The sequence below is a fragment of the Thunnus albacares genome, chromosome 22 (assembly GCF_914725855.1).
Source record: "Thunnus albacares chromosome 22, fThuAlb1.1, whole genome shotgun sequence".
Taxonomy (NCBI): domain Eukaryota; kingdom Metazoa; phylum Chordata; class Actinopteri; order Scombriformes; family Scombridae; genus Thunnus; species Thunnus albacares.
In genome coordinates this window covers 1,981,945-2,007,064 of record NC_058127.1, presented here as the reverse complement: position 1 = coordinate 2,007,064, position 25,120 = coordinate 1,981,945, and the positions used below count along the sequence as shown (strand labels likewise).

The 25,120-nt window shown below is 44.6% G+C and overlaps 3 protein-coding genes across 3 annotated transcripts in view; 2 read left to right on the top strand and 1 right to left on the bottom strand.

The window, feature by feature from the left end:
- Nucleotides 1-25,120, top strand: part of LOC122974207 (Fc receptor-like protein 5) — a 310,470-nt gene that overhangs the window by 53,910 nt on the left and 231,440 nt on the right. The gene's annotated exons all lie outside the window — the stretch shown is intronic.
- Nucleotides 1,763-11,919, top strand: LOC122974061. Its single transcript, XM_044341906.1, has 4 exons — nucleotides 1,763-1,982; nucleotides 4,202-6,783; nucleotides 7,398-7,529; nucleotides 8,881-11,919. Exons 1-4 carry the CDS (start codon nucleotides 1,920-1,922, stop codon nucleotides 11,231-11,233), a joined length of 5,130 nt encoding a protein of 1,709 aa, XP_044197841.1. The 5' UTR covers nucleotides 1,763-1,919; the 3' UTR covers nucleotides 11,234-11,919.
- LOC122974151 (CXXC-type zinc finger protein 5-like) overlaps nucleotides 19,778-25,120 on the bottom strand; it is a 9,904-nt gene continuing 4,561 nt past the window's right edge. The window contains exons 3-4 of the mRNA XM_044342083.1: nucleotides 23,264-24,337; nucleotides 19,778-20,941 (exon numbers count right to left, since the gene is read on the bottom strand). Coding sequence (XP_044198018.1) covers nucleotides 20,894-20,941; nucleotides 23,264-24,337 — 1,122 coding nt within the window. The 3' untranslated portion in view covers nucleotides 19,778-20,893. The remainder of the gene's footprint in view (nucleotides 20,942-23,263; nucleotides 24,338-25,120) is intronic.

Below are 25,120 nucleotides of genomic sequence, written 5' to 3'. Positions count from 1 at the left end.
TCGTTATTTCTTTATTTCGGTATTTCTACATGTCTTCATCTATTTATTTCTTTATTCTTCATTTATTTCTACATTTCATTATTTCTTTATTTCGGTATGTCTACATGTCTTCATTTATTTATTTCTGTATTTCCTTATATACAGTCTTTGGTCAGGGCAGCTGAGGCAGTAGTAGTAGATCCAAAACAATCACACCTCTATAACCAGTCCTGTATTGAGTGAGGTTAGGATCTCCTACCTTATTAACATATAGACACAGAAATACAGAAATAAATAAATGAAAAAAATGCAGAAATACAGAAATAGTCTAAATAAAAGATGATTTATAGAAATATAGGAGATAAATACATGACATTCATTTAATTGTGTCATTTTTCATTATCAAAATATATTTATTTTGGATTATTTATGTAGGTCTAATTAATCATTTATTTCTGCATTTATCTATTTAGTTATTCATACTTAAGTCATTTTTCGTCTCCTATATTTATCTCTACATGCTAAACAGAGCCGTTGGATGCTTTAGTCGCCGTTAGGCGGCAGCACCGGGAACCAAACACTGCGACCGTTATAGTAACTAAAACTCAAAGAGACGACGTCTCACTCCGCTTCATTTCAGAGACAACAAACCCACCGAGTCTGTTTGTGATATAAGTCGATGTAAATAGTCATCTATCAGTGCAAACCTGTGGTCGAAGAAGTACTCCGATCTTTTACTTCAGTAAAAGTACCGCAATGTAAAAATACTCCATTACAAGTAAAAGTCCTGCATGAAAAATCCTACTACAGTAAAAGTACATAAATATTAGCAGCAATGCAAATGACTGGTTGGGTCCTTCTGCCTGAGACATTATTATATATTTACATGTTTGCAGATACCACAGAGGCACTGATGATGTAATCAGTGGTATAGTGTACGTGGTCACTAAACCGCTGCCAGACTATTGATTGTTGATTTCAGTTCTGCATTGAACACTTTGCAGCCCCACATATTACTTACTGAATGTCAACCCATCCATCATAAGTGGTTCATTTGTTCTTTATCATCCAGCATGTCAGAGTGAACAGAGCTGTTTACTGTCAGTACTGTACACCGTTACACGGTCCAGATCACATGACTTATACAGACAGCCATGAAAATTATGGGATTCCTTCAGCATCCTACTCTTCAGGCTATATTCCAGCAAACCATAATCAGACAGGATCTACCTGATACACTGAGCCCTTAACAGCACTGAGGCTGGAATATGTGTCGTAGCTGTTCTTCATGTCGTTGATCACTGTTATAATATTATACTCTATGTGTGCATTTTTACGAATGTAGATGGGCATGTGCCTTGATGGATGAATTTATTTGTTGTTTTTTATTATTGTTTTGCTGTGATTTTATACTACAGACACTGTGATGTCCAACGCAGGTTCCCCACTGAGACAATAGAGTCTATCTTATCTTAAAATCCACAGTCCTCCTATTGTGCAAAAAGTATTTAAAAGTTTATCTGAAGCTAATATGAAGTTTCAGCGTCCAAATGAGTCAAATCAAGTAGATATCTTTCAACGTTACAGTCTTTTTAGTGCCAAAGTCCCTCTTTTTGTTACTATACTTCCACCTGCAGCTCAACAGGGAAACACTGTCCGAGGAAACACAAAGAGGGAATTTGATGCTAAAAAGACTGTAAATGTGTCAGATACTCCGTTCGTATTTCCCCGGTGGGAGTGAATCATCTTTCTTACAAACAATCTTTGGCTAAAAGAAACTAGTGGTGTCACTTCTCCCGTCATGCACCGCGGCATCTCTCTGACTGCAGCTGCGGTTCGGACGGGAACACCGACATAAATGTTTCCGTTTTAATGAGAGTTTCGGTTAAAACGGATCAGAGCAGCGGAGTCTGGTGGGCCGGTAGTCGAGCTGACGGCGGATGCCGCTCACGGTGCGGAATTCTAGCCGGAGGAGGAGAAAAACCCCGAGTGAGAAGCTCCCGGTGAGGCTGCCTCCATATTAGCATGCTAACAAGCTAACAAATTGACATAAACGTCTCCTTAGATTTATATATTTATATTATCTACTTTATTCACCACATCTCAACCAGGATGTACTGGTGGTTACTGCAGATCGAAGGGATTGTGTTTATAGTTGATAGATTAGTTTGAAGCGAGAGAGGAAGAAAACATTTAAACCAGCCGGTTTACTGAATGCTAGTGTTAGCATGCTAGGCTAGTAGCAGCTAGTAAAGCCAGCAGTGTGATGTCGTTCTATCTTTACTGATGTGTGTTTCTGCCACATCGAGAAGAGACAAAAGTTAAAAAACCCTGAATTTAAAAGTTGGAAACTAAACTGAGATCTTAAATCTGGAGAATTAACTTAAATTCCAGGAGAGAAAGCTGAGCTCTGGTTAGCTGGTTGTTAGCTTGTTTTGCTGCATCAGCGACCGAGAGAACTACAAAACACCAAAACTGAAACATGAACGGTGATGGAAACTTGAGTATTTCCATGTGATGCTACTTTCTACATTTCAGAGGGAAATATTGTACTTTCTACTCCACTACATTTATTTGACAGCTTTAGTTACTTTACAGATGAAGATTTGACACAATGGATAATATAACAAGCTTTTAAAATACAACACATTGTTAAAGATGAAACCAGTGGTTTCCAACCTTTTTGTCTTTTGACGTCTTACAAAAAGCAGTGTGTAGTCGGGGTCACATTTCACATGTCTATGAGTTGTTAACAGCTCCACCAAATAGTGATTTTTCCCTCTAAACTTCTCACATGCTTTCATTTCAATACATTCAACATTATTATTTTACAACACAAGGTTGTATAACAAAGTGTAGTTTTTAGTCCCTTTATGCTACTCACAAAAACATAAATTATATAAATGGATTAATAAGTAATAAGTCATAAAAATAGAACTATTTTTACGTTGGAGTGCAGGGGATGAATGGAGGAGGGAAGAAGCTGCTCTGTAGTCTGGTGATACGGCAGCAGGGTGAACAGACTGGGACTGGATGAGTCCTCACCTCACTGATATCACTGATGGCTGGTAGACGGGTACCAATGATGTTCTGGGTAGGATTTCATCTTCCTGTCTGCACATCCCATGTCGATCTGTGATGTTTCCAGTCAGGATGCTTTCTGTTGCTCCTCTGGAAAGTTTCTTTAAGAAGTCCAGTCGTCTCTGAGCTTTGAGATGGAGATGTGTGACGTCCATGACAGTTTCTCTGATGCTGATTCCCAGGAACTTGTAACTGTTCACCTGCTCCACCGTCTTTGCCTCCTTGTCTCTAAAATCAACAATCAGCTTCTTTGTTGTTATTGACGTTGAGCAGTACGTTGCTCTTTGATATGAACTCTCATCGTTGTTAATCGGGGGGTTGCAGTTATGGGTCCACAGCGTGAACAGGAGGGGGCTGAGCACACGACCCCGGGGGGCTCCGGTGTCGGGCAGTAGAGTGTTTGTGAGGAACTCCAATATCCAGTTTTGGAAAAATGATCCAATATTTCAGCTAAAATCAAAGATTAGGGAAAAAGTCCAAAAACTGAAAACAGATTTGTGTATCAGAACTTTGTTTTTTCTTCTTTCCTCTCCCATTAATCATCTCACCACCCCTCAGATTTATCTGCTGACCCTTTGGAGGGGCCCGACCCCTAGGTTGGGAACCACTGGACTAAACTAGCTAACGATATACTTCACGTTCGTCTCACAAATGTAATTATTTACTAATTAAACCGAAACATGTTTGCAGCTCTTTTAAAGAGGAACTACAACATAACTCCAGTCTGTGCGGCGGCGTAAACTGTCCGGGTGCTGCGCCGCCCTCACACTTTAGTTCCACATTTTTTTGTTCCGTCAATAAATAATTATATTTGTTTTTATTGAATCTATTGATCCAAACTGAATCCCAGAGAGTGTTTAGTAAAGAACAATCAGCTGTTATTAACTGTTCATATATATTGATCGACTCCCGCTCCGCCTGTCACCGTCGTCGCTGTGGTGGGAAATCAAATCATTGAATATAAACTCTGTGACTTCCTGCCGTCGGTCAGTCTGGTGCTTATGTTTCACTTTCTATGTGGATGAAAGGTCGAATCCTCGTAATGAGGAAGTAACGACTGCAGCGAGAGCAGGAGAGGATTCAGCCGCTTGTCGATGTTTAAACTCGTCTCACCGTGTCTGTTTCCTGTCTGTGTGTTCAGGTGATGGCGCCCACACGGATGAAACTGCGCGTTCGTCGCCGTGACAACGCGGCCGGAGCTGCAGCAGGAGGAGGCGTCCAGCCGGAGGAGGAAGAGGAGAGGAACCGAGAGAGCGGCGGCGGCGGCCGCAGCAGCAGCAGGAGGAAGAACACCAGCAACACTTCGACCGCCGCCGCCGCCTCCTCGTCTCCTCCTCCCTCCTCCTCCGCCTCCACCTCGGCGCGGGCGGTGCTGGCGTCGGAGGAGGCGTCGCCAGACTCCAAGTGTCCGATCTGCCTGGACCGCTTCAACAACCTGGCGTACCTGGACCGCTGCCTGCACCGCTTCTGCTTCCCCTGCATCCAGGAGTGGTCGCACAACAAGGCGGAGTGTCCGCTCTGCAAGCAGCCGTTCGCCTCCATCCTGCACTCCGTCCGCGCCGAGGACGACTTCAAGGAGTACACGCTGCGGCCGGCGCCCGCCAACAGCAGCGTCGCCGCCACGGTCGCCATGGTGGCGGCCATGGCGTCAGCGGCGAGGAGCGACCATCAGATGAGGCTGATGCTGAGGAGGCACAGAGCGACCGACGGCGGGGAAAGCACGACGAGGAGGCGGAGACGGGAGAGAGGCGGGAGAGGCAGGAGGGCGGGCGAGAGGACGGGGGTGTGGGAGTGGTACCTGGATTCTCCTCCTCTTCCTCTCCCTCCTCTTCCTCATCACCATCCCGCCGTCTCTCCCGTCGTGGCGGAGGACAGCGAGGAGGGCGAGGAGCTGGGGCAGCAGAGGGCGAGGGGAGGGGCCGACCTGGCGGAGCGCGGGGTGATCTTCGAGGGTCTGACGGGTCTCACGGGGGCGGTGGCTCCCGTGGCGCCGAACGACCGGGCGTCACGGCGGCTGATGACGTGTCTGGTGATGAGGCAGCGGCTGCAGCGGCTGCAGAGGGAAGGCGGCGCCGTGCGGCGGGTGAGAGAGAGAGAGACGGTGGCCTTCCGCCGCGCCCTCTACCGCAGCGGGATACGGGTCCGCGGGGTCGCCGGGGTCAACGGTAACCAGGGGCAGCAGCAGCGTGACATCACAGCAGAGAGCTTCCGCCGGACCCCCACCTACCTGAACAGGCTCCGCCCCTGGCTGCGGCGAGAGCTCACGGTGCTGTACGGCGCGCACGGCTCGCTGGTCGACATCGTCCAGCGCATCATCATGGCGCGGCTCGCCCGCCACGGCCTGGAGGACACGCCCACGATCGAGGAGGAGCTGCGGCCGTTCCTATTGGCTCGCACCGACCACTTCCTGCACGAGCTGGTCAGCTTCGCCCGCTCGCCGCTCAGCCTGGACAACTACGACCTGCAGGCGGTGTACGAGCCGCCGGCCGCCGCCGCCGCCATGGAGCTGGACAGGATGAGCAGCTCCACCGACAGCAGCTCCGTCATCGCCATCTCGGAGGGCGAGGAAGAGGAGGAGGAGGGGCGGGCAGCCGGCGCTAACGACGACATCATCCAAGCAGGAAGTTGTCTCAGTCTGTCGGCCTGGGACGACGAAACGCCGGGCCCCTCCTACTCCACCGCCGAGCCGTCGTGTTCGTTGGCCCCGCTGTCGTTTAGCCCCGCCCCCCAGGAGGCGGCCAATGAGGGGGGAGGAGAGAAGCGGGAGGAGGAGGGCGAGGAGGAGTGTCTGATCGTCGGATACAAGAAGCCGATAGCGGAGCGAACTCCCGAGCTGGTTCAGCTGTCCTCCGACACCGAAGAAGAGGAGAAGGAGAAGAAGGAGGAGGACGCGGCGGAGAAACCCCCCCCCCTCTCTTATTTACCCACAATCCCTCCCTCCACGTCGGCCGCCTACAGAGAGGAAGACGACAGGCCGAAGGAGAAAGACGCGGAGGCCGGCGGGCGCCGCTCGTGGTCGGGCAGCTCGGTGAGAAGCCGGGACTCGGTGTGCACGCTCAGCCCGGCGACGCCCGGGGAGAGCGAGCGGCGGCGGCGGGAGAGAGAGAGCTGGAGAGACAGGAAGCAGCCGGGTGGCGGCGAGGCGGCGAGAGAGAAGAGGAGGAAGAAGAGGAGGAGGAGAGGGCGGGAGCAGAGTCGCGAGCGGCTGAGGAAGAGCGGCACGCTTTATAACCCCAACCGCTCCATTTATCCCGCCATGATGCGCCGCCGCTCACACTCGCCCTCGCCGTTCCACTCCAGCATGGAGTCCGGCTCGCCGCTGCCTCCCAGCCCGGCGGATTCCAGCTGGGAATACTGCTGCTCCCAGATCTCCCCTCTCACCTCCTCCGTCTCCTCGCCCTCACGCTCCTCCTCCTCCTCCTCCTCGCCCCTCTGCTCCTCCCCGCAGCCGTCGTCACCGCCGCCGCCACAGACGCCGCCTCCGCCCTCGCTCTCCCCCGGCAACCCTCACCACGGGGAGAAACCCGGCGGGAAGAGGAAATACAAGAGCCGCCACCTGGACAGCAACGACAAGGACCCGAGCTGGAGGCCGAGCGGCGGCGGCGGCCGGCGGCGGGAGAGGAGAAAGGAGCGCGGCGAGAAGGAGAGCAGGAGGCGCGGCAGAGACAGAGGGAGGAGGAGGGAGAGAGCGAGGAGGGAGAGCGCCGGCTACAGCGGGGAGAGGTGAGCCCTCACTTCCTGTTTCTGTGTCGTCTTCAAGATCGATTGTTTGGTCTGTAAAATGTTTAATGAATCAGATTCTTCTTCTTCTTCTTCACTTTTTATTGTCACGTACGACAAAGAAAAGCAGCAAATTGTTATTTCATTCATCAAATTAGTTGCCAATTAACTGTCTGTTGATCGATTAATCACAGCAGATCAATTCATCAGTTGCAGCTTCTCCAACTTTTCTGTTCTGTCACTGAACGCAACACGTCTAAAAACGTCACTTTGAGCCTTTTATCGATATTTTCTAACATTTTATGGACCAAATGATTATTAATTGCAGCCAAATGTGTTTCAGAGACTCTGTTGTTGTTGTTGTTGTTGTTGTTGTGTTTACTTCCTGTCAGCAGCGTCACATGACGTAGTTAAACATTATTTCATGATGGTTTTAATCCTTCGCATTAATTCAAACAGGAAGTGTTTTCATTTTATAATAAAATAAACCGGGTCACGGCGTTGAACTCGTCATCGAGACCGCCGTCATTTGAAAACAGTAAAAACTTTATTTAAAACGTGTTTGTGTGGTAAACAAAGCGTTGAAGCTGTTTCCTGTCTGTTCGTCCGTCCCGCAGCAGCAGCAGGAGGTGCCGAGAAGACCGGAGTCCCAGCGTGGAGATCATCTACGAGGGAACCATCATGGCCGACGCGACGCAACCTCCAGCACGCAAACGCCGCAGGAAACACCGCAAGACACAACACAGCAGGTAAATAAACAGACAAACAAACAAACAAACAAACAAACAAACCGCCTCATTTTCAGCAGTTTTATTCAGATCAGCTGACGGAGACTGAAGATCTGGTTCATTCATGTTAAAATACAGTAATTATCTGTAAATATTTAACGACTGTAGTCAAACACAACAAGAAGTTTTAATTCAAATTAATAACTTTAAACAGTGATGTCATGATTTGATATTTCTACCGTGTGGTTGTAGAAACGACCAGCAGGTGGTGACAAGACATCGAAAAACTAAACACCAACATACTTCAAACACATCCGTTGATTAAAAGACTCTTTTTTTGATTTTTAATGTTGTAAATGTTACTGTTTGATCAATACTCTGTATTGATCGGCCAATTAAAAGTTTTCTAATAATCATTTAATGTGTAAACTAACAAAAAACCTGCAGAATAAATCAGTCAGTTTGTTGTTTGTATGATGAAAAGTATAAAACGTTTGGAATTACAAGTCAAAATAAATAATAAAACAAACATAAATAGATAAATAAATAATTGTAACAGACAAAGTTGAAACAATTTTATCATTATTTTAGAAATTAATTAGTCAAATCAATCACCGACTACTCTGATAAACGATCAATCGTTGGGTTTTAGACTGTTGGTAGAACAAAACAAATCATCCGAAGGTGTTAATGTAGGAACATGATTGTATGAAATGTTTCAATATATTCTGACATTTTACAGAAAAAGCAATTAATTGATTAATTGGGGGAAAAGAATCATTATTCTATAACGATTGTTGTGGTTAGTCGTCGTCTAAATCATGAAACTATACGATCAAATTAATAACTCTTAACGTTAATCTTGTGTTGTGACGAACATTTTTCATTAGAGTTAGAACTGCGTCGTTATTGGACTCCAGAAAGTCTATTGACGAGCGTCGGATCATAAACCGTCTGTCAATCATTATTCAGTTTATTGACAACTCATCAGGAGTTATGAATGGTGTCTGATGAAGGTCTGAGGACCAAAACATCGTCTATAAAATGAATACGACCGATCAACAGCATGCAGGATGTTTTGGTCTTTTGACATTTTATATACTTAAAAAAAACTCAATTAAACTATTGATTAGTGGAAAGTGACTAATATTTAAGTCGGAGTCCCAATCAAGCTGCTATTTAGTGTTTTATCAGCTCATCTGCAGTTGAGAAGTCTCGTTTGTTTTGATGAACTTTGCAGTTGGAACCTTTTTTATTCATTAACTCATAAAACTCTGAATGTAAAGCATCTCATTTTGTTCCTGTAAGGTTGAATGTTGGAGATTCAAATGTCATTAAACTTTATTGACACCCTCTGTAATCTCTCCGTCAGTTCTCCGGTCATCATCACCCTCGACAGCGACAGCAGCCACGACGACGACCACAACAAGATCATCAACAGCAGCAGCAGCAGTCCGCTCAGCAGCCAGCAGACCGTCGACTTCTCGGACCTTCCTCCCCTCCCGTTGGTGCATTCGGTCGGTGTGGGCGGGGCCATGGACGCGGAAATCGGCGAGCTTCCCGTCGACATCCTGGACAGAGGGTCCGACGGGTCGGAGACGGAGCCGGCGGGCAGATCCAAAGCTGCAGATCCCGTCGCCAGTGACAACAGCGATCGTGACGTGGACGTGGAGAACATCGAGGACAGCGGTTCACTGCTGGGATGCGATGATGATGATGATGATGATAAAGAACCACCGTCTATCATGCATGGACCAATCAGAAAGGCTGAAACAAAGACGACTGGCTCTCAGCCAGCGGGAGAGAACAAAGCTACTTCAGTTATAGTAGATGGTGGAACTGAGGCGGGGGTTCGGGTCTCGACCTCTGACAGCCATCTACTAGCAACGATCCTCAACGACCTGGAGGGAATCGCTGCTCCTAAATGTGACCTTTCATCAAACTTTGAGCCCAAATGTTCATCTGACACCAGAAAAAAGAGTTTTAGGGATCGTTGCGAGGGACGCCAGGCTGAAACAAGACATCCGGATTTCCCTGAAGAGCGATGGCGTAACGACGGCAGAGACCAAAGTCAGGGTTTTGACTTGCCGCCATGTCACGCCTCCTTCCCCCCGCCGCCTCCTCTGCAGCGACTGAAGGAGTGCGGGGTCAAAGAGGACAGGGACGTCCCTCCACTCCTCAAACAGGCCATCCCCGTTCAGTCGCACAACCGCAACACGCCGCCGCCATTAAAACACAAGGATGCCGGGAGTCCACACCTGTCCCCCATCTCACCCATTGACCTGAACTCACCTGACACTGAACCGGTCGGTGTAAATTCTCCCTTTGACTCGAATACAAATCCCACCGCGTCCCATGTTGACTCCCGTTTGGCTGCTAAAGACGACCAGGCCATCCCTCCCATTTCAACGCTGAAAAAACATTTCACCAGCGCTTTGGCTTTAAGGAGAGAGACGGCCCCTACGAGCAGCATCGCAGCCATTGACATGCATTCGTCCTGTAGTTTCGCAACTGTTGACTCCCGTTCGACTGCTCCTTCTAACGTCGGAGCGTCGACCATCATCGGCATCCATTCCATGAGCCACAAATCTCCCGTTGACTTCCATTCTTCTTCTGGGTCAAATGCGGACCGCTTACCGCATCTTGACTTCAATTCTTTTCCATCTTCACAGTTACATTCCAGCCGTGCTGGCGCAAAGGAAAAACCTTCATCTGGACATAAGTCGTCACCCATTGAGTTGCATCCTGTGAATTCTTTATCTCCCGTTGATTTCCATTCAGCCAAAACTGGCTGGTCCAAAGAGAGACCAGCTCACACCGACTCTACCTCCAGAGGTTGCCGGAATACGACTCTTAGCTCGAATTCCTGTCGGGTAGCACCCGTCGACCTCAATCCTTCCAGCAGCGTCTCTGCTGAAGACACGCCGGCAGGAAGTGATGTTTTCTCAGGAGCCGACTCTAACGACACATCACCTCCTGTTTGTGTTTCATCCATTGACTCCAGGACTCTAAACCCCCCCTCACCCATTGCCTCCCACTCATCCAGTAACAGAGAGAAACTGTCAGAAAGGCTTTCACTGTCCAGAGTTAGATCAGTGCCATCAACGAGTCCCAGCGGCAGGTTGTCACCCATTGATGTCCGTTCTAGGAGTCCTAAATCTCCTGGTGACCTTTACTCCTCCCGTGCAGCTTCAGAGGGACCGACAGACAGTAAGTCAGTAGTCAATCATGAGGATAGATCGCCTCGTGGTCACCTGCCACCTGTTAACTCACATTCTCTCAGCTTTGCTCGCACCACGATTGACGGACACTTCAACCACACGGCCTTCTCTCCCACCGAAAACAGCGTTACCTCGCAAACACCACAGAGAGAGTGCAGTTCTGAGTCCGAACCTCCCGTTGAACCCCACTCAAAACTTCTGCACGCCACTGACTCTGATTCCAAACCTCACAACCACTTCGATCCCAGTTCCAACCCACAGTTCCCCATCGATCCCAGCCCGAAACACCGTCTCCCCGTTGACTCTCAGCCATCCGTCGACTCTCATTCGAAAAACTCCCGGAGAGACTTTCAGCTCCACACAGACAATCACATCACATCTTCCCCCGAATCCGTGGAGAACCAGTGGAACTCCTCCGTCGACGCTCATTCACACACTCAGTCGCCCATTGACGAACACTCAGCCAACACTGTCTGGAACACACATACGCGCTCCGCCACGTAGAAGACGCCGGAAAGGAAAAGAGAAAAAATTTAAAAATGTTTTGAGAACAGAAAGTTCCTTTTTTGATTTCCATTTTTTTTTTACCTCCTGTTACTATTTTTGTTTAATTGTTTGGAAATTGATAGAAAAATTGTGTTTCATTTAAAATGTAAACCCCCCCGTTTCCTCCCATTTCATAACGCCTGTGTGTGTGTATGTAAGGAACGTAGTCGAAATAATTATTTTCAAATGTAACTTGTGGTTTGTCTTTTCTGGGGCTGGGACGATGAGAAATTTTAATATTTGCTGAAATGGTTCAGAGATATTTATATTTTTAATTATCTTAATTGAAAAATGTTTTGTTTGCAGCAGATGAGCAATAAAGCTTTATTCAATGACAACATCTGTCAAACTAGAAGAACTTTCCTCAAAATAATCCTGTTTAAAAAAAAAAAAAAAAAATTATTACATTTGTTGAAAATATGTTTTGTTTGTTTTTCTGGAGTTTTATGGCTTTCAGACAAACATAAAATAATAAAGAGTTTGAAAAAGTTGTTTAGCAATGTGATTGGATGAAAAATGAACTGCCAGATTATTTTATTTGATTTAATGATCTTATCATTGATAATTATTGATGAACTGGTCCCAGCCCTGGTTTACTCACTTCAGCAGGTTAAAACAAACATTAAAGGACGATTCCAAAGTGACGCCTCATATCCTTCCTGCATTTCAACATCCTCTCAGTTAATTTAAGTAAATAAGATTTAAATTTTATAATTAGATCTCAATTGTATTTTTCCAAAACGTCAAGAGAAATAGAAAAAAAAACATGACTGATATCTGCCAACATGATACAAAAATGGTTTTGGTGGTGATGAAGAGTTACAGGAGATTCAACCACAGTTTGATCCTGATGACGTGGATGTTTGTGTTCATGTTTTGTAGGAAAACATCACGAGTTAAAGAATTATGAATAAAGATTTAGTCAGAAAGTCAAGACGCTGTTTGAGATTTGGAGTGTCTAAATACACCCGAAGCCACAATGATATGACGATGACACCCCTGTTTATCGTTAATAATCAGTATATAAACTGTTAATTAATGGTTTATAACACTATAATGTTGTTCACAGATATTAGTGTTTATTAATGTATTTCTCAACAACTATAACTCTTCCTGTAGAAGCTGCTGTAAACAGATGAATGATGATATAGTAAAATATATTTGTAATAATATAAAATGTCTTTGTCCCAGACGGTATTTTAACCAGGAGGAACTTCCTGAGGATCATTATCTCTGATGTCAGTCAACAATAAACTGCAGACTGTTTGACTAAATGTAAACTAATATCTCTGAGAGAGAACAGCAGCTCCAACCTGTCGCTGACGTTACAACAGAGCATCTGATGAACTTTTATAAAGTCATATTGGTTCATATTGGTGTTAGCATGTTTCCATCTGTCAGATTAGCAAAAACATTCATGTAGTAGAAGGAAATAACTCAAGAGATCCACTTTAAAATACAAGAACGATACCGATCCAGTCTGAATGAAGCTTTAGAATAATAATCTTTTGGTTGCCAGGTTGTGAATTTAACTGGTTTCTAAGACTTGATTCATCAAGTAAAAACTCTAGAAAAATATATAAACAGAAATCCATTCATCAACTCATCCAACATCATTTTGCTGGCTTAATAGAAAGTATTAAAGAATTAATTACCAACATTTATATCTACATTATTAACAAATAGGACAAATAAACTGATCTATAAAGCATAAATAAATAAATAATTTAACTATTAATAAAGTATGGAAGTGCTATCTCATAATTATGAGAAAATGTCTTGTAAGGCCCCTCTATAATAAAGCCATTCCTTATTAGAAAGTGGTATCAATAACTTTTTAAACTTTTTTACCATGTGTTCATTTTCATACAGCTGCTCAAACTTAAATACCTCAAATGTAGCATCATTTATGTATCAAATACCATCGTTTTCACGCTTTAACATCAGTTTCTGTGTTATTTTACATCAAAATAACCTTTAAAAATAAAAAATGTCCCAATAACTGAAGATAATCAGCAGTTTTCATATTTTCAGGATGGGGTAAACTCTGGTTGTCAGATGCAGTTTGTATTTCCAACCACTAGATGGAGTCAGAAGAATCCTGAATCCTCAAACTGAAGCTCTCGCTGGATTTTTAATCTTCCCCTCCTCCTCCTCTTCTCCCTTCTTCTGTCTCCTATCCTCCTCTCTCTACATCCATCTTTCACATCGTCCTCCTGCTTCCTTCTCCGACTCTTCTCTCGCCCTCCGCAGAAGAAAACTAAGAGGGATAATGAGTCCCGCGGGAGAGACGGAGACAGAGACGGAGAGGCTCTCCCACACTAATTAAGACTATCAGGGTCCGATTAAATGGCTGTTAAACACACACACACACACACTGTGGTGGATCAGTGCCAAGTCCTGACTCTGGTAGAGGAAAGTAAAATAGGACAAAGAGCGTCGGAAACAGTGGAGGGTTGAAAAATAACAATAAAGGAGACAAAAGGCAGAAAAAAGACTAAACAAAAATCTGAAAAGAGAGACAAAGCTGCCCTCATTAATAAAAAAAAGTGTTGGACGCATCAAACAACATCCTGATGAATTAACTTTTCTCAGAGCCTTAAAAAAACTTCACATTCATCATTTTCACTCCTGTAACATCGTCGGACTCAGTTTAAAAAAAAGATAAAAATGCAGCAAAACTAGAGATATCGTCTTCTTAATTCCACGTGTTCTTTTTCCTTGTCAAAACTTTATATAAAGATGGACGTAGCGAGGTGTGATGTCACCCGTTGGGTTGCGTTGGAGCCGGTTTGAAGCTGCTTACACTCCTTGCCATCTTTTACGAATAAGTAGTGCAGGATGCTGCCTGGAAACACGCCTCGCTACCTTGGACCCAAGCTAACGCTAGCTTACCAGGAACACTGAGCGCTACACACTCGGGTTAATGTTAACTAACTGACAGGTATCGTTATTAAGTAACATTAAACTTATGTTGTCACAATAGTCCGACTCAGTGTGAGTCCCGGAGCAGCAGGTCAATCACAGCTGTCAATCAACGTCCACACAGCAGACATCAAAGCTACTATAAGTCTTCAAATCTTATTAACAGAGCAATAATTTCCAAAATGACCACCAGCACACTTATCAGAGGACCTTCTAAAAGGCTTCGTACTACATTTTACACAGAACACCTGCAAACACGCTCCTTTAACAGCAAAATGATCGCATTAGTGTTGTGACCTCCAACTACAAGGCTGCAAGTTTGAGCTAAACGGCTCTCGTAGCCAGAAGCGCTTTGCATGCTGGGATGTTGATGAGTGAAATCAACAGCTGCTAACAGCTAGCAGCTAGCTAGATCAAGGTCTGACCTGGCTAACAACACAGTACGTTGTTCTCTTGATATTTGGGCAGCTTGGAGCTTCTTCAGGCTCCAGAAACATCTTACAATCTTACAGTTTCATTTAGCAGACGCCTCTAACACAAGCAGGGATCTAGTCAGGAGAACTACACAGTAAGTGTTATAAAGCTAAGTTTGAGTCCAATAGGACGTAGACGCCAACAGGCGGCACAGAGGCAATGCATAGACTGCATAGAAGAGTGCAGAAGTGTTCGTGAAAGAGCTGGATCTTTAGTCTTCTCTTAAAGACTGAATCTGACCAATGAGAGGAGAGAACGTTCTTACCTTTTACTGATGCATTTTGGTTCAAGAACCAAGTTTACCGACTCATCCACTGATTCAGAACAAAAAACACAGTTTTTTCTAATTAATTGGTAGTGTACTAATTATCTGTCTGATTTCCCTGTAATTAGCACTAAATAACTGCTCTTTTCAGGTATCATTCATCAAATTATCAGGGAAATATGGACCCACCCAAAGGATCCTGACTGTTAGTTTCTTCTTTTTTTTCTAACAATGTTTAATCTCTGTTTGGATGTTTATCATTTCTAATTTTTGAAATGTTTTGAGATGATTTTGATCTGTTTGTAGATGCAGAGTTGATTTAATCAAACCTGCAGACAACATAATAATAACAAACATCAATCATTCACATCAGAGACGTTCATGTCAAAATTATTGGGTTGAAACTCGACACCTCAACGACCCCCCCCTCCCCCCCTCACCCCACCCCTCAGGCCACGCCCACATTCTAGAACACTGGCGGTGGGCCATTGTTAGCACTGTTGCCAGGCAACACGGCTCACCGTCGTCAGGGACAACCAGCCTCTCTGACTTTCTCTGCCTCTCTCTCTGATAGCAACACCATTACTGAGATGACAAGCCCACACACACACACACACACACACACACACACACACACACACACACACACACAAACAAAACACACACACAGCTTCCATCTTGTGGCACACAGGCGGAAAAATTTCACACAAAAACATATTGCTCATTTAAATGCAGGGTTCGATTTACGGGGGAGTTAAGGGGAGAAAAGGACATAAGCTCCCCTGAAAGCTTAATTTGAGAGATTTAAGGGAAGCTCTAAAACATCGTCCATTTTTGTGTCACAGGTCATAGATTTTTGATTTTCTGTACATTAAGGTTCCTGAAACAAACAATAATAGTAAAAATATTGTGTTTATTCGCTCATTACATTCCAACATCCGAACATTTGTCTCCACTTTAATAAACACGATGCTGTGTCTATTCCAGCTGTACGACGCACTCAAATCACTACGTTTACGTTGCCGCGTTCAAGTAGTGAACAGTGACATCGCCTCCAGGTTATTTCACGTGTTGCGTTTAGCGCGTTGCTATTGTCTTGCTAGCCGTTGAAGCGTGTGGGCGTGTTCCGACGTTGTCATGTGATGTTGTTGTCGATATAAAAACACTGCGACAGTGAGCTGTTTGAAGTATTAAGTGTATGTTTTAACACTTGAATGTTTTGTTTCTCGCAGTAACCCTGCAACTGACGGCGCACATCCATGTTTGTACGAGCATATGACATGTTCAGCAGCAGTGCACCAGAAATCAGGGCTCCCATGAAAGCCACTGTGTAATTCGAACCCTGTTTAAATGCCTGCACACACACACACACACACACACACATCATTACACGCAGTACTGTATGATGCAATCACCTGACATCCATATCCACGCGCTCACTCACAGCCACTCTTTGAAATGCTTTATTATAATTCAGCACATGAGGAGCTCACAGAGACAGAAAACATGAGGAGGACGACAGACACAGAAAACAAACGTCTCCTCCCCCCCCCCTTTTTTTCTCTCTCACCCCGCCCCTGAACGGGAGGAGGAAGGACACGTTCGGTTTGAGTTCCCACAAAGAGGCGAGGGGAACGTTTTCCTCATGATGCTCGAAAGATAAAAGAAAAAAACAAACAAACAATAAAAAACAAAATAATACATATTTCCAACACGTCTGTGAGTGCAGAAACTTTGACACGATGAGTGAACGACGAACGTCTGCACCGAATTTTATGACAATCTATCAAATAGTTGTTGAGATATTTTGGAGTCACGAGGATTCGTCCTCTGGGGATCATGAATGTCAGAACAAAATTTTTAATAAAAGTCCATCCGATATTTCACTCTGGACCAAAGTCGCTTTTTGATTTTCCAAGATTTTCCGAGACAAAAGGATGGACTGGAATCTGCTCCAGAAACCGCTCAGTTACACTTAAAGAAACTCATCAGCATTGAGTTCAAGTCCTCCGAGGGAAATCATTACCATATGTTCTGCCCATTATTGAGTCCTTTCTGGCTGTAGGTTCATAAAGTTTTTCAAAAAGTTTGCAAACGGGTTTTATATCCCATTTAAATTGTAAACTCTCTAATTTATGTGTTCTGGTGTCTGCTGACAGAAAGCCCAAAGTACCTTCAGCTGATGACTGGATTTAAATTAATTACGACCTCTGTAGGATGGACAGATTAATGTTCTCCATCAGACTGCAGCAGGATAAGTTACACCTGCTCATCCATCATTTGTTTAATGTGAATTTCTTACCTTCACTGAGGTACACCCAAAGGTTCTGGTTTCATTTATACACCCATATTTGTATATTATTTATTCATTTGGTCTAATTAACTTTATAGATTATAGTTATTCTTTGTTGAAACTGTAAAATCAAAGGGATGGACAGTCAAGGCTTCTAAGTCTCATTACAGTGATTACATTATTTGTATGTTGCCTTGGTTTATCCAAAAGACTAAAAGATGATTTTAAAAAAGAAAAGCTTTCCAAAACTATGCCCCGACTACTCTGGATAACCACAGACCTCACTCAACAGTTTTCACTGGGACTATTTTTTTGTTTTCCCAATAAAAACCAGGAGTAATGTAAAGTGACCTAGTGCAAGCTCAGCGCAGGAATGTTTCCAAAAACCTATTTTGGAGGAAATTTTCTACACCGAACTTAATGTCATTCAGCCCAAAATCCTTCATAACAAGCTGATGGAAATCTGGAGAATGTCTTCGCTAAATAATCTGAATAGTAAGATCTATTTAAAAACACAACCAAACATTTAATCAGCTTTCAGTTTGAAAACACCTGAACACAAAGACAGCATCTCTGGTAAGCTTCATGTTTGGGCAGAAACAGCTAATGATAATAACGGACTAATTAAAACTTCCTGTATGTCATTTGATTCAGTCTGCTCAGACAGAGGTTGGGTTAAGGTTAGGCTACTCAACATTCACTACATTAATATTTCAAAACATGACTTTGTACGAACTTCCAAACTGAGCTGGACTTCCAGAAACCAAATTTTAGACTTAAGGGCTTTTTCAAACCAGTGTAGTTTAGTCTGGTTGAATGGGACTCTAGTTGGTTTTCCTCCTTGGTGTGATTCATTTAAGCAGATCTGAACACAGCAATCGTACTCAGACCAAAACAACGGCACAGAGACCCTTTAGAGGAGGTGGTCTCAGTCCGGTCACAAACAATTTCTAGAGCGGTTTGTTTGTGGTGGGAACGTGATTCGACTGACCGACTACAAGGCTGCAAGTTTGAGCTAAACAGATGAGGGAAAACAGTTGCTAGCAGTTAGCTGGAGAATGAATCAAGGTCCAACCTGGACTAACAAAGAAGTACGTTGCCTTCTTCTTCTTCTTCAGGACCTTCTTCCTGTGTTTATGTTCTTGCTCTCTCCCCAAACACATCTGACCAATGAAAGGAATTTTTGCTGTGTGAGAAGAAACCAAACCAAGGAGAAAACACAACCAACTAGACCAGAGCAAACCAACTGTCGGTTTGAAAACGCCCTGGATGTCTTGGTTTAAAAGGTAACACAGAACATGTTGGTGCACAGACGTGTTGGAAAAGACGTGTTTTTTTAGTGTTGAATGTTCTGATCTCTTTCAGTTCAGTTTCAGTCCCTTGTAGATCCAGAGTTCTGCTCAGAGCTTCCCAGAGGATCCAAAGGTTCCCTTTGAGTTCCCTCACTGCATCGAAACTGCAGCTGGATTCTCTTGTTGTGTTTCCCGTTGGTCACCGTGTGGTACAATCTGCATTGATGCAAGAACAGAGAAACTGGTTCTGAACTCTCTTTGTGGTCCTGGTGAAGGTTTGACTGATACAGAAATTTTGAGTTTGAAAGTAAGTTTTTCCAGCTTCAGTTCATATAAAACCAACCGAAAGTGTGACTGCGCCCTGAGAACTTTCCATTGAAATCCAGACAAATACAATAAATTCAGACATTTCACCACTCTAGGAGTAAACTAATAAATAAAAATATTTAAACACCAGATTCCTTGAGAAGTATTACAGCTCTGGACCATCTAGAGAGTTAAGAAGCAGCTCGTTTCGTTCCAGCGTGAGCACAGCCCAGTAAAAATCAATCAAGGTGCCTTTTAATTTCTCGAGGAGGAGGTAGACAGAAGAGACGGATAACAGTGATGTGGTAATTGTAGTCCTGCTGTGGTGGAGTTGTAGTCCTTAATAAGAGTCCTGAATCACTTCCTGCTGAGGTCAGTTTGTACTCCCTCTGTGGTGAAGTTTTTCCTTTGAGGTTAAATTGTCGTCAGGTTTTGGTCAAACTATAATCGTTTCCGTAGTGACAGCAGCAGTCCACTTGAGGCCTGAATCGTCCTGGTTTGGCTACGATGTGGTTTGTGGTTCGCTAGGAAGAGGAGGAGGAGGACAAAAGAGGAGGGAGGAGACAGTTTGATCACAGATGGTGAAGGCTGTAGGACAGGAGTCATGCTCAGTGTTGTCGTCGTATGGGATTGATGGTGCAGGTGGAAAAGATTCCCGTGTTTACGTCATCGGACGACTCAAGATCGTTGTATGACTGCAGAGTTGTTCAAAAATACTGTGCAGTGACAATATAACACTATTAAATTTGAGTTTAATTACCTTGAACAATAGGCTGACAGTAGGCGTCCATATTTGTTTCATTCTCAAGCATTTCTGTATTATTTAGTGCCGATGCCTGCTACGGCCGAACACGACACTATGAGACGCTGAGAGTGAACCAGAACAGTAAAAGTTGCAGCCGGACAGATAAACAATGAGCTGAAACTCACTATAAAGCTCCGTAAAGCCGAGAGGAGCTGCAGAGTCACTGATAATTCTCTGTAGGTTCATCACTACGAGACACAACCAACACATTACACTGACAGATAAGATATTACTGTTGTGAAAAATATCCATTATAGCTGCTTTGAGGGCAGATGGTTGCGTTCAGTGCTTCCCAAACATAGTAAAACTGATTTAAAATTGAATGTTGTGTTTAGTACCTCATATCTTAGATTAGATCCACCACTAAATCTAAAAAGTTGTCAGTGTCACTAACTGTCATTTTATTACCCATATGTGTCTATCTTTGCCTGATAGAATTTCCATTTTATGTTTACAAATTTCTCGTTGGGAGGGGGGTTATTTTGTTTTGTTTTGTTCTAACCAATCAGTAACTATTAATAATTTTGAGTTGACACAGAAGCTGCTGTAGCTGTTGCTAGGAGCTGTTATGTTTTTTTCCACATTGATCAAAGTCGATTTAAGAGACATTTATTCTGTAAGTTGACTACCAACAACTTGTACAGCTGTGTCCATTTCATCCACGCTTGTTGCATTTTTTCTGTCACTAGGTGGCTAGCTATGTAGGAAGATGACGTTCCCATTCTTAATACAAAGCTCTGGCAGTGAACCAGGTTATATCTGATGTCTCTGATGTAAACACTGTTTTTAAAATTGTCAAAATTAATAACTGTAACCTGATTACTGTAGCCTTCTGAGATGCTAACATGTACAAAGACAGACTGGTAGCATTTCTAGCCAGTTAGCCATAGCTTGCTAGCATCTAGACACCCTGTGTGCATCTGTCTAGGAACTGAGTTTAGGAGCTGAATTTAAAACAAGTAAACAACTTGTACTGGTAAACAAGTTCAGGAAAAACACCAAATTCTGACCGGCTGTGACCAAACTGTCCCCTCGTCTTCTGTCCTCTGAGCTGGTTTCCTGTTCCAGTTGAGGTGGGATTTGTAGACTTAAATTGTCATCCACACAGTATGAAATTGTAATCCTGTTGCAAATCATCTGGTTCAAAACCAGCTGTAGTCCCTTTTTAAAAATGTATCCAAGCCTAATTTGTAGTCCGTATGCGATGGTGACCTCCTGTTCGGCCTCTAGCTGCGACTCTGTTGGCGGCGAGGGAAGGCTAGAAGAACCAACGAAATGCCTCGCCAGTCGGGACGGAGGGCGGCCGCTATGGAAAAGAAAGTGAGAAAAAAGAAGTGAGAAAGAGAGAAATGTGTGTCTCTATGTGTTTAAATGTGTTTTTAGATGTAACAAAACTTGTTATAATGTGAGGTCAGTTTGAAATGTTAAAATGTTCTCGAGCATTACCAGTGGTTTGGCTAAAAATGTAAAATTAGACGTAGAACAGATCATAGACCATCAGATTATCAGACTCTACTGTCCGCTATCAAATAAAAGCATAAAATCATTCTCTGAGGACAGTCAGTGTTTTTCCAACCACCTGTTTTATGTGCATTTTCAATTTCTGTGTTAAAAAAACCTTAATGGAAATGCCAGAAAATAGAAAAAAAGTGTGAAAATCACAAAAAAAGTGTTTCCTGTTGTCTGAGGTGTGAAAGTTGTGTAGATAAAAACAAATGTAAACAGACTGAGTGAATAAATGATGACGTACATTAATCATGTGACTTAAACATCACTGAAGAGCTGAAAACATCAGATCTTTGTGGAGCGATGATGAGGAGACTGTAACCTTCCTCAAATGAATACATGAAACTAACAGAAATGTCATATGTCCATCGTTTGAGCTTTGACTGCTGCTCTTTTTATGACATCATCTTCTTCTGCAACGGTTTAATGTCACCAACTGGAGAATCAGCAATACCAGCTGTTTATCTGCTAATATTCACACAACAGCAGTGGATGAAAAGAAGCTTTAATTCATTCATTCTTTGGGAGATTCTTTTGCAGATTTTCTTGCAATTTGGTTAAACTTTGTGCAACATGTGCATGGAAGTATCTCAGCTAATTTAAAGGAAATCAGTCCAGTAGTTGGATGGATGCACCGGCGAGTTGTGTCTAGTTTGCTTCAATCAGAAGCAAAAAAAAAACCAAAAACATCTTGTCAAACCTGCAGGTGGGAAAGTGTTTTTTTAAGGAATATATCTTTAAACACAGCCTGGTTTCACTTTGAAGTTAGTGGTCAGTTTTTTTCTGGACTCAGCAGGACTAATATTCTGTCAGAGGAGACGAGCTGTGAACATTTTTCTTTTTAAGTTAACAGCCAGGAGGCTTTGCTGTTCATTTCACAAGGTAAACTTTCTGATTGGCTGAGAGTCTGTCAGGTCGACATCAAAGAGAACAGAAGAGAGATGAGGCAAGAGTGTGAAACCACCTGCAAACACACACACACACACACACACACACACACACGCACACACACAGAGTGCTGTCACTTGCCGTTAGCCTCCACAGGTCCAATTAGCGTGTAATTGAGGAAGATTATGGCTGCTAATTCACTGTCTTGCTAACACACACACACACACACACACACGCACACACACACTGTGTTTCGATGTGTGTGTGCTCACACCACACGTGTGTGTTGATGTTGAGAGAATAATTAGTGATAGTTTGTGGAGATTCGAACAGGAAGGTGTGTGTGTCTTGGTGTGTGTGTGAGATGTATAGAGTCATCAGTGAGGTCGAACGCTGGTGTCAACGAATTATTGATCTACACTAATTCTTATTGCACGCGCGCATGCACACACGCACACACACACACACACACACACACATCAATAACATAAATATTCTTCTTTCCCTCTCTGTCTGCAGCTCGCTTTATCACTGTGAATCAGCGGAGAGTCGGTGTGTGTGTGTGTGTGTGTGTGTGTGTGTTGGCAGCCTGCCAGACCTCAGCAGGGACCGAGCTCTCGCTTTTCACCACCCACCATCTGCACAGCGCTCTCTCACACACACACTCAGCAGGGTGAGCGATGCCTTGCAGCTCATGCTTCACTGGCAGTGATCTGGGTTAAGCGAGCCAGGACACACACACACACACTCACACACACACACACGTTCACACACTCACACACACACACATTTATACTGCGATACTTGTGAGGACACTCATTGACATAATGCATACCCTAACCTGAACCTAAACCTAAGCTCCAGCCCAAAAGCGAGGACCGACTTTGCAAAAACGTCCTCATAAAGATACTATACATGAATACACACACACACACTGATAATGACTTACATTAATTCCCTGGAGACTTACTCTAACCTTATCTTGACTTTAAACCAAGTCTTCACCCTAAAATTTAATGATTAATATCATGGAAACTTGATTTTTGTCCCCAAAAGGGAGGTGAGTCCTCACATGTGACCAAACAGACTAATGTCCCCACAATATCAGCAATACATGCACACACACACACACACACACACACACAATTGTTTTAAAGTTTGCAAATTCTCCAACTTTGTACCACATGTGTGTGTGTTTAGGTGTGTGTGTGTGTGTGTGTGTGTGTGTCCTCACCTCCAGCACCCCCCCTCCTCCCCCCGGCTTCTTCTTCAGCTCTTCACACTTCCTGAACTTGCAGATCTGGTGACCCGTCTTCCTGTTGCGGCAGGACGAACAGACACCGCAGTTGATCAGCCGCCTGCACGGCCCGCACACGCCGCACCGCTTCCTCTTTCTCTTGGCCACGGCCCCCGACGACGACGATGACGACGACGACAAGGCCACGCCCCCTGCCGTCACCCCTGACGATGAGGGCGAGGAGGAGGAGGGGCAGGGGGAGGAGTTGGCGTGCTGCTGGCAGTCTGTTAGCGCCCGCTGGCCGCCCGTCATCTGGAAGGCGCTGCCGGCGTCTGAGATCCCGCCCCCTGCCGACCCCATCGCCATGACAATAACCCCAGGGGGTAATCCCAGCCCCCCCAGGAAGCTACCACCCATCACCCCTCCCCCATTGCAGCTCCCTCCCTCTGATAGGCCCATCATGTCCGGGTGGGCGTGTCCCTGCTTGTTCATGACGCCACAGTCTGCCCCGCCACCGTAACCAGGGAGGAAGTTTCCGTTGCTAGGCGCCATGGGGTGATGGTGTGCTGTTCCTTGTGTGACAGGAAGTGAGGGGGCAGTATGTCCATGTTTTTCAGCTCCTCCCCCCTCACTGCTCCCCCCACTTCCTCCTCCTCCCCCTCCCGACCTCCCGCCGCCCTGGTGCATGCTGGTACTGTGGGGGTGCGAGGAGGTTATGTGACCCGCCGCCGTTGCAGACGGGTGGTGATGATGGTGGTGGTGGTGATGCGTCGGCGCGGTCGCCACCGGTTTGGGCCGACCCCAGAACATGGCCGCCGGGTGGTTCATGTTCACGTTCATGTTCATGTTGTCGTGGCAACCCCAGGGCGCCGTCGCCATGGCGCCCAGACTGGTGGCGGCGGGAGGGAAGATGGGAGCGGCGGCTGCCAAACGGGCCGCCAGTTTGGCCGACTGAGGGAAGTTTGTGACGTTCATGTTCATGTTGACGTTGGTTTTGTAGAAGCTGGCGATGGACGAGCGGTAACGGTCCATCTCGGTGGTGTAGTCCAGCATCGGCGCCAGACTCGACACCTGCAACACATGTTACCATGTTACCACGGTGATCAATACCAGCTTTATCAATAAAACGTCTGAACCAGAGATGTTGTCTTTTTTATTCCACATATTATTCTTATGTTCAAACTTGTAGTCTTCAGCCCCAACCGACGCTGACTCAAGTGACATCACTTGAGGCAATTTGTCAGATTTCACAGCGATTCATCTGGAGACACAAAACACTTTATTCTACTTGTTACACCTGGAAACCAAACACTTCCTGTTTAAATATCATCACGTCCGTCTCATCGTTTCCTCCCTGAAGCTCATGAACGTTTGTTCTTTTAGACAAAGTTTGATAAAGTTTTTGGTTTCATGAACAACAGCGAGTTTATCCGTCAGATTGCGCCTCTCTTCAGACTCCATACTGTCGTTTTATGGAGGTGTTTCTATTTCCTGCCTTAAAGGATGAAGTCAGAGGACAAAAGCAGTAAAAGTAAATGTAAATAAAACAGTGTGGTATCAATTAAATAAAGGCCTTTTTTAAAAGATGTCACTGATTCTGTAGCCTCCGATCATGTATACGAGTGTCGTCCGTCATCTGGAGACGGATCCATTTTCTGCTGGATGATCCTGTCTTCAGTTGTGTGTATTTGTTCTGTGGACTCTAATTTTATCCAATCATATACTTTAAACTTACCATCCTGGGCAACGTTATACTCTGCTGACATTTTCATTTGTTACCGTCCTGTTTCTAAAATCAGGTTTGTCAGCTTCGTCTTGGCACCGCCTCCTGGTCCAAATTGAAAAAAGCGCTGA